The sequence below is a fragment of the Octodon degus genome, unplaced genomic scaffold, assembly GCF_000260255.1.
Source record: "Octodon degus isolate 3935 unplaced genomic scaffold, OctDeg1.0 scaffold00177, whole genome shotgun sequence".
In the NCBI taxonomy this organism is placed as follows: Eukaryota; Metazoa; Chordata; class Mammalia; order Rodentia; family Octodontidae; genus Octodon; species Octodon degus.
Genome location: NW_004524753.1, coordinates 2,938,345 through 2,948,905, shown reverse-complemented (window position 1 = coordinate 2,948,905; position 10,561 = coordinate 2,938,345). Strand labels below are relative to the sequence as shown.

Sequence of the window (10,561 nt, the reverse complement as noted above, 5' to 3'; positions counted from 1 at the left end):
TGCATCTTGGTATGATTTTGTTTAAATGTCTTTGCAAAGGTTCATTTTTCTTGGAAATGGGGTATTATAAATTGAACTAAATTCAGAAATTTTAAATCTTTTTTTAAAAAAATGCTTGAAACTATTGTTTGAAGCAAGGTACAATTCCCCTATGATGAATGCTATCACTATGTATATATAAAATGTACCAATAAAAAAATTCAAGGAAAAGAAAAAAAAACATTAAAAAAAGACCTTAAATGTGTTAGATTTTTAAAATTTACTCATTTATGTATTTGGTACAGGGTCTCGCTATGCAGCTCAGACTTGCAGTGATCCTCCTGTCTCAGCCTCCCCAGCACTGGGATTACAGGTGTGCACCACCATGCCCAGTTTCAGTGGGCTGCTCCAGCCTTTCCTGGAGCTGTCATGGCATATGGTACCAGAGATCAAACCCCGTTCCTTCCTCTTGCAAGGCAGGCGCTTAGACTGCTGAGCTATCTCCTCAGCCCCCTCATTAGATTTTTAATTTCATCTTTTTGTTTGGCAAATCTAGAAGGAAACTTATCACTATTAATAGATAATGTAGACTTCAGGAATAATTATTCACTTTGAAAAAAAAAACAGTAAAAGAAATCTACCGAAGAGCAACATAAAATCAGGCTTCATAAAAAAAAAAAAAAAAAAAAAAAAAAAAAAAAAAAAAAACTCCTTGGCTCCTTCATGAGTATTTACTTATCTATCCTGATTTTTTTATGTTTTAATGCATATTTTATTAACTTTATTTAACATGACTATAAATAATATCACTCATAAAATTATTCATCCCTTCCTACTTTATTTCATAGAGGAAATGGTAGATTTATCTAAATACAGAAAACCTCTCCTTTACGAGTCTTTGTTTTCTTTTTGTTAAAAAATAATATAAAATGTATCCTGATATTTTTAAGAGCCTAGTGAATTTTTCTTTCCTCTTCCCCTTCCCATTTCAACACGTTCATCCTACTTCCCAGTAGTTGTGCTCTATTGTGCTCTTTATTTATCCTTTGTTTCCCACACAAGAGAAACGATGCCACGTTTAAACTGTGTCTGATTTATTTCTCTTAAGATTATGGTCTTGAGATGCATCCATTTACCTAAAAATGTCTCATGTTTATCCTCTTTATGGCGAAGTAGAACTCCATTGTATATAAAACCATGTTTTATCGATTCATCTTTTGATGGGTATATGGATTGTTTCCAAGATTTAACTATTATGAATCACGCTACTGTAAACAGGGTTATGCAGCTATCACTGAGATAAGATGTTTTGATTCTTTGGGGAAGATTCTTAGAAGGGTAGCAGCTGGGTCAAATGGAACCTCTAGTTTTAGTTTTTTGAGGAATCTCCATAGTGATTTCCATAATAATTAGATCAATTTACAATCCCACCAACAATGGAAAAGGAGTCCCCTCCAGTCTCATCAGCATTTGTTACTGATTTCGTGATGACAGCCATTCTTTCTTGAGTGAGATAAGAATCTCACTGTTGTTTTAATTTGCATTTCACAAATGACAGCGATGTTCAACATTTTTTCAAATATATATTTGCTGTTTGTACTTCTTCATTTGTGAAGTTTTATTCATCTCATACCAGGTTTTGGATTGGGTCTTTGAATTTGGGAGGTCTGATTGTTTTTGACAACTCAGAAAACCTGCAGGTAACTTTAAACTTAATGGTGAACAACTCAGTTTTTCCCCTTTATATCAGGAACATAAAAAAGATACCTGCATTCGTCACTTCTAATCAACATTGTACTGAAGGTTTTAGCTAGTGCAGTTAATAAGAAAAAGAAAGACATCCCATTTTTGAGACCATTGGTTTCTTTATTTCATATAACATGACAAAAACTGTTCATTTGACAATGGAAAAAAAAAAAAAACCTATGAGAGAGCCAGGAATATAACTCAGTGGCATAAGTACCTGCCTGGCAGGTCCCAAGTTTCATCCCCAATACTGCAAAAAAGTACAAAAAAAATAACCGTAATTCTCACAAGATTTCAATGTTCTTTCTTTTCTTTTTCTTTTTCTTTTTTTTTTTAACACTTTCTGCATATCAACAGTGAACAGTTGGAAGTTGAAATTTTAAAATAATATTTATGGGATCGGGGAGATAGCTCAGTGGAATAAGCGCTTCCCTGGCAAGTGCAAGTGCCTGAGTTCAATCCCCAGTTCTGCCAATAATAATAATAATAATATTTATGATTATATAAAAATATTAAATGCTTTGAAATTTTATTAAATATGTCAGACTGGCAAATAGTTCAGCGGATTAAAGCACCTGTAAGCAGGCGCAGGGGCTGGGAGTTTGATCCTGGGCCTGCCGTGCCAGCCCTGCCCCTGAGGTGTACAGAGAGGGCAGTTGAGACTGGGTGTGGTGGTATGTGCCTGTAATCCCAGCTCTTGGGAGGCTGTAAACAGGCGGATCACTATAAATCCCATCTAGTAGTGAGACCCTGAAGACCCTTCCCTAAAATACAAAAATAAATGTGTCAAGACCATTATACCTTTATAATGCATTGTGGGGATTTTATGGCTTCAAAACTTGGTCTCAGGTTACCTTGGACACTTGAACCCACTGTCTAGTGCAGGCACAGAGTGGGACAGCCTTATGTAAACATGAATTAGCCTTAGATACCCACACATGTGCTGGTTAGGCCAGCAGAGGGCAGTGTAAATAGGTGATAGTGGCATAGATTAATAATAAACAATATAGTCACAGCTGCTCTTGTTGCGGCCTGCCTTGTGAGCTGCTGTCTGCCCCACATGACTTCTTTTCCTTGAGGATCTCACCTACAAAAGTACTGCCGCAGGGCCCTGCTTCCACAGCATGCTACAGAACATTGCTGTAAAAAGATCTGAATAAATGGAGAGATACACCATGCTCATGTCTTGAAGGACTCAGTGTTACTTATATATTAGTTCTAACCAAGTTTACCTAAAAATTCAATACAAATTCAAATTATTGTGAATTCATGTAGAAATTGATAAGTTGCTTCTATAATTCATATGAGAATCAAAGAGCTTAAAATAAGGATTTAAAAAAACAACTATTTAGGAGACTTACCACTAGTTGTCATGAATAGATGTTTATTCTACCGCCATAGTAATCAAGAAGTATGTTACTGTCTTGAATTAGACCATGGTTTCTCAACTGTAGTACTGCTGACACTTTGGGCTGGATGTTTCTTTGTTATGAGTTGCTGTGCTGTACAATTTATAGGCTATTTAGCCACATCTCTGACCTATACCCTCTAGATGCCAGTGAGACTCACACTCCCCATTTGTGACAAATAAAAATTTCTGCAGTCATTCATTGTTGAATGTATCTTGGAGGACAAAGTAATCTTCAGTTAAGAACTACTGAGTTTCATATGTGGAACAAAATAAAACATCTAGAAATAGTCCCACAAAAGCACAGTCCCCTGATTTTTTACAACCCCACAAGCCATTTTCAGTAGAGAAAGGATATTCTTTCAATAAGTAGAGTTGTCTTTTTTTTTTTTTTTTTGCAGAACCAGGGATTGAACTCAGGCCCTTGCACTTGCCAGGCAAGCGCTTATTCTACTGAGCTATCTCCCCAGCCCCTGGGTTGTTGTCTTTGAATTTCCATTTGTAAAAATAAACTTTTCACTATATATAAAAATTAATTTTAAATGGATCAAAGACCAAAGTAGTAGACAACTAAAAGACTACTTAATTTTGAGGTAGACAAAATTTTCATAAATAGAACATAAGAGATGTGAATTCTAAGTGACATTATTAAAAAGACAAGCCTGATCTGGAAAAACATTTCTCCTAAATCATTTATCTGATAATAGCTTGTATCTAGGATGTATAAAGAATTCTTTCAATTCAGTAGTGAGATTAGCAACCCAATAGAAAAATAAAAGATTTCAAGAGCTGCTTCCACAATATATATACAGTATAAATGATGACAAGGAAGTACTAAGACCAAGAACCATTCAACATTGAGATGATGCAAACCAAATCCACAATCAGATGCCGTTACACCACTGGGATTGCTTTAATTCACAAGATAGACAATGCTAAGTGCTGAGGAGACTGTAACAACTAGATAGATTTCTGATAAAAATACATAACACTATACTTGGAAAAATAGTCTTAACAATATTTTGTTACCTTAGCAATACACTAACTGGGCTGGGGATGTAATTCAGTGGTAGAGGACTTGCCTGGCAAGCCTGAGGACTTGGGTTTGAACTAGAGTACTAAACTGTACACATGCATATATTAAAATGTATAGATACAAAAATGCAGCATGAATTTTTGGTCCCTGGCTAGATATTACCCAAGAGAAATAAAATGTTCTTTTGTTTACACAAAGCTTGTACTAGAATGTGAAAGCCTTGACCTAGACCCCAGCATCTGACACCTGGTAAATTAACCATTGAATTGTTAAAAAGAATAGACTATATTCACCCGTCAGTATGGGTGAATCTCAAAAACATATTAAGTCAAAGAGACTAAAAACAAGACTACATTGTAATGCAAATGAAAAAAAATTAAATGATAGAAACAGATCTTGGTTGTCTGGACTAAAAAATTTGGGGAAGAGGGAGATTTGACTGCAGAGAAACAGGGATTTTTTTTTTTTTTTTTGCATGTGCTGAAGGGATGTTTTAAGTCATGCTTACAGTATTTACCACTTCAGAAAGGCTTTTTTTTTTTAAGGCTTATTTTTAATGTTTGCCAAGTTTTTTGGCCCTTAGGCCTACCCCATCATATCACCTGGGTCTGTCTCCCTAACTAGCTTTAGATTTTCTTTCTTTCTTTCTTTCTTTCTTTCTTTCTTTCTTTCCTTCCTTCCTTCCTTCCTTCCTTCCTTCCTTCCTTCCTTCCCTCCTCTTCCTCCTCCTCCTCCTCTTCCTCCTTCTTCTTCTTCTTCATCATCATCATCATCATCATCAACTCTACAAGGTCTCACTACATAGATCAGACTTCTTATAGTGATCCTTGTGCTTTCAGCCTCCCAAGTGCTGGGATTACAGGCACACATATCACGTTCAGTCTCAATCTCTGTCTCAGTGCACCCTGGGGGCGGGGCACACTGGGGATGGAACCCTGGCTGCTGTGCTCTGCCTAAGCAGGTGCTTTAATCTGCTGAGCTATGGGGCCAGCCCTTAGCTTTAGCTTTTCTTGTTTAGTATCTTGCTGCCCTAGAAAACTTTGTTGTTCTACTAGAATTTTTCCAATTAATATTATTTAAAATCAACTGTTAAAGAGTATTCAGAGTCTCTTCTTTTGTGTATTCCGAAGTAATGTATTCAATAAATACATCTATATTAATACAATATTAAAGCCCAAAGAAGGAAAAATAGTAAGGTCTTAAGTTGTAGTCTAGATAAACCTCTTTTTATGAAAATAATGCTCCATCCCATGGAAAGTTGGAAAAATTTCTGAAGATTAAAATTTAGGTTTCTAGTTTGCAAAGTTAATCCTTGGGGATAATCTAAGTAATCTGTATTTTTTTAAAACTCCCCCAAAGGGCCAGCCACATAGCTCAGCAAATTAAAGCGCCACAGGGACCAGAGTTGATCTCCAGCGGAGTGGCTGCTGTGCTGGCCCCATCTCCAAGGTGTACTGAGACAGCACCTGGAAGGCTAAAAAGAGGATCACTACCAGTCCAATCTGTAGTGAGACCCTGTAGACCCTGAACTAAATACATTAATAAAAAAAAAAAAACCAGTTACTTTAGTGATAATTCAAGCTTACAGATAACTGGATAGATGTATTGCTGACCCTCTTTTTAAAATAAGTAAATTTTCCTTTTAAAATGTCTTTATTCAGACATCACTAAGGTATGTATATGCAGGTTTAATCAGAAAGCTATGCAGGAGAATTTTGCATATGCTTCAGTACATCTACTGTTTCCACAGTTAGTGTTTTCACTTCTCTAAAGGAAAAATGAGGAGTTAGCTAATTTTATTAAAAGCTTTCTGTGTGCCAGGTACTTTATAGAAGCTCAAATTTATCCTTCATAGGTTGGTTTTAAAAAAAAAATGAGATCAGAGATGGTAAACAGCTTGCCTGAGAACTGACCCAGTAAGTGGCAAGACTTTTGGATGTTTGACTTTCAACAAGTATGCTATCTAGACAGAACAAAGAAGAGCTGTCCTTTGTCTTTTCTACTGGTTCATTTTGCTCCTGAATTTCTCTTGCTGTATGCAAACAGAAAAACAAAAACCTACTGGCATGTACCTATAATCCTAGGCTAAAGGAGGAAGCTAAGGAAGGAGGATTAGAAGTTCAAGACCAGCCTGGGCAACTTAGGCTCTTTCTCAAAATAAAAACAGAAAAGGCTGGGGCATAGTTTAGTGTAGTGGCTGTAGGTTTGATCCCTAGTGCCATGAAAAAACAATACATAAAAAAACAAGGAGGCAGGGGCTGGAGAGATGGCTCAGTGGTCTAAAGCACCTACTTGGAACTAGCTTGGCAAAGCATCAGGGACCGCGGTTCAATCCCCCAGCACCACATGCCAGCCAGCCCCGCCCCCTGGTGGGCTGAGCTGGCCACACACACACACCACACACCACACTCTCTCTCTCTCTCTCTCTCTCTCTCTCTCTCTCTCTCTCTTTCTCTCTCTCTCTCTCTCTCAAATAAATAAAAAAAAATTTAAAAAAAAAAAACAAGGAGGCAGAAATCAACAGGATCACTGTGAGTCTGAGCTGCATAGTGAGACCCTGCACACACACACAAAAAAGAAAAAATACTGGGACATACTATGGGGTGAATTGTGTCTGTTTCCCACTATCTTTAATATCATGTGATTAGGACTATTACTTAGAAGATACAGGAAGAATATTAAAATGAATATTAGGTTGTTAGGTTGAAATATCCGAATAGAACTAACAGTGTGTTAGTTTTCTGTCACTGTGATAGAATACCTGATATAAATCAAGTTAGAGGAGGTATTACTGCACTGCAGGCAGCAGTGTATGTGTAGGGGGTACCAGGGCTAGAACTCAGGACCTTACTCTTGCCAAGTGGTGCTTGTGCCACTGAGCTATCTCCCTGGCATGGAAGCATATTACTAGGCTTTCATGTTAGTGTGTTTTTATGGGTTCTCTTATGAGGACCAGTCAGGCCAAATCAATGGGTCATTTTACAGTTGCTGTATCAAGTTGAATTTAAAACTTTCTGTTTATACTCAATACTAGGAATTGAATTCAAGACCTGGCATTTGCCAGGCAGGTGCTATGCCACTGAGCTAGTTCCCTAGTCCCAAAATTTCTTGATTAGAATTTGAAAACTTTTAAGTAATTTCTAATGCATAGTAGTAGTGTCTTCAGGCATAAACAGCTATGTGTAGAGATAACTGAAAAACTACATTTTAGGTAGCTGAGATACTACTACAACATGGAGCAAACCCTAATCAAAAAGGTCAAACACAGAAGACTGCTTTGGATGAAGCAAATAATGAAAAAATGAAAGAGTTACTAAAAACCTATGGTGCTAGTGAGACCAATAATAAAGATGGAAATAATGCTGCAGTCACTGGTATGTATCTCAGTATTACTTGCTATTTTGTAAGATGTGTGTCTATTTAGAAAATTAAAATCTCCATAATTGTATAAATTGTTCCAAAACTGAGGATATTTCCTAAATTCTTAAAGATTATTTACTATGAGAAATCAGTAATTTGATTTAATTTATAGATCACATGATCCTATCTGGTTGAAGTTACATGTTGAAATGAAATCTGTATCATGCATTATCAAACATGAATCTCCCTTCCTTTGGGATTGAGATAGAGACTTAACTAAAACTAGGTAGACTAATTTACTTGTAGTGGAGCTGGAAAAGGGTGACATTATGCTAATAGTATATTATGGCAAACAATAAAAAGAATTCTTCCCAGTTTTGATCCTGACCACATGATCTAGTGATTAGTAAAATATTACACAATGAATATCTTTGGTTTGTCCAATCATTTCAATAACTCCTCCCTTGGAAGTCAGCAGAGTAAGGGCCGGCGAAATAGCTCAGTGGACTGAGCACCTGCTTTGGCAAGTGCAGGGACCAAGGTTCGATCTCTAGGCCCGCATGCTGCACTGGCCCCACCTCCAGGGCATGCTGAGCTGGCAACCGAGCCCAGGCATGGTGGCGCACGCCTGTAATCCCAGTGCTGGGAAAGCTAAAAACAAGAGGATCACTACAAATCTGAACCTCATAGTGAGACCCTTTTCCTAATACATAAAATGGAGGAAAAAAAAAAAATCAGGTTGGTGAGGAGTGGGGTAGACTTTTAAGTAAGATTTTATTACTTCAAAAATTTGTAATGTTACATACATCTGTTGGGCTCCTGATGACTTTTTAAGAATAATATTCTAATAGAATATTAATTTGTAAAGTGGATATGTTATACTTGCACATATGAGTAATACGTATTATAGTGTTACTATATATAGTGAAAAGACTGTTTCAAGGAAATCTTTAGGTAAAATATTATGGACCTTCTTAATTTTAGCAATAGTTTACATTTCATTAAGTGTTGAGGAAAGGTAGTTGTTTTTTCTGTCTCCTCAAGCTGAAGTTTTGCTCATAGAAGCAGCGGCTCAGTCCTTGCAAAGAGGGAGAGTGCTGGGGTAAAAGTCCCTGTCCCACTCTGCCCCTTCCTGCCCTGCTCCTCAACAACCTGTTGATTTTTAAGAGGGGAGTTACTGATATATGATTGGACAGACCAAAGATAACTCACTGTGTAACATTTTACTAATCACTAGATCATGTGGCCAGGGTCAAAACTGGGAAAGAGTTCTCTCTTTTCATTGCTTGCAACAATATACTAAATTTATAGGTTTGGGGCCTTTCTTAGGGTCGCAGCTATTTCTTACCTTCTCCAAGCCATAACTGAAAGAAAGTTCAGATTCAGTGACTCAGCACTGGCCTCACAGTCTTAGAGAAATTTTGCATTTGAGTTATTAGCACTCTGTTAGAAAGTGCTATGTTTGTTCTTACATGCCTTTTATTTCTGACATGTAACTAACTTGGTCAGATATCCCAGAAGGATGAAGGATATAGGATAAATGATAATGTGGAGAAAGGAAATCCATAGCAGGAGGTTCAAAAGGACTTTATAGTCATGATTAAGAGCCTCGTCCTGCAGTGAGAGCTGGTTTCTACTAGCTGTGTGACACTGGGAAACTTCCTGAACTCTGCTGAAAGAAGCCTGACTTTTTCTGTAAAATGGGTGTAATGAACTCGCCCCACCCCAAAGGATTCACAGAAATTAAATAAGATGATTCACAGAAAGTGTTTGCCACCTAGCATGTGATAATGCTCAATAGATGTTATATTATTCAATTAATAATAATAATGATGTGCTAACTAGCATTAAGATACAATTGTACACTTAATTTATCCTCCCCATCTTGTCAATACTAAAACTGATAAAATGAAGCTGAATTTTTGCACACTTACTCTATTTTCAAACTTTATTTTTAAAGCAAAAATTCCTACTGCTCGTTCAAAAAGATACAAACAGTGTTTGTGTGATGGTGACAATGATTCACCTTCCCCTTCACACCAAGAAAAAGGAAACAAAGACTTTCCCACAGTGAGTAAAATTGAAATTCTTTTTATTCTTCAGTCTAGAAAATGCCATTGCCTATTGGTGTCATTCTCCATTTTAAGGTCACATAGGTTGATGATGTTTTTTGTTACAAGAAAATAAAATATAATTGAACAGAATGATCCAGCAAGATATACCATGTGGCTTCTACATGGAATTCAGAACTGTCTGCTCTGCTGACCGTACACCTGATTTGAGCTGTTTGGCTACTTATCAACAGACACTGCCACTGTCAGCACGTATCTTTACTCACTCTCAGAAGTGTCTAGGATAATCAGTGCCTAGAAAAGACTCTGGAACCCAAGCAGAGAAAAGAAACCTGCTTCAGTTGTCCTGGATTCCCCCATAATTTGTAATAATAGAGTTTTCTATGAAACTCATCATGTTTTTGCAAAAGTACCCTAGTAATTGTCAAAAAAGTACATATTGAAATGGATGCTGTCAGTTTGACAAAGAAGAAACAGTTTACTAGACATAAACTTGTTAAGTAAGGTAAACTCCTGATGAAATACTGGTTGGAGTAAGTCATGGCACATTGTAGTTAAGACTGACTACATTCATAAGAAGATATTTTCTTTATCCTCACCTATAGGTAGAGGCTAAGCCTAGGCACAGATATAGTCTTTAGTTTTCTTTTGTAACTTTTTTTAGAACCCATGCACTGTGTAAAGAAGTAAACCTTGGGTTATCTTGTTTTGTGTTTTTGTATTTTAGTTTTACTTTGATGCACTTAATAAATGACCATGATAAATTTGCTTTACCAGATTAGATAATTTTATTGTGTGCATTTTCCATGTCCCTTGTAATGATCAAAATAAAATTTTAGAGCCACATACTTCAGAAGACATTGAGAACCTCCACATTTTAAAGATGAACATAATGGGACTGGGGAGATGGCTCAGTAGAATAAGCGCTTCCCTGGCAAGCGCGAGAGTCTGAGTTCAATC

The 10,561-nt window shown here is 36.8% G+C and overlaps 1 protein-coding gene across 1 annotated transcript in view; it reads left to right on the top strand.

The window, feature by feature from the left end:
* Positions 1 to 10,561, top strand: part of Ankrd31 (ankyrin repeat domain 31) — a 206,556-nt gene that overhangs the window by 155,742 nt on the left and 40,253 nt on the right. Inside the window, exons 17-18 of the mRNA XM_004643500.1 lie at positions 7,381 to 7,543; positions 9,490 to 9,599. Coding sequence (XP_004643557.1) covers positions 7,381 to 7,543; positions 9,490 to 9,599 — 273 coding nt within the window. The remainder of the gene's footprint in view (positions 1 to 7,380; positions 7,544 to 9,489; positions 9,600 to 10,561) is intronic.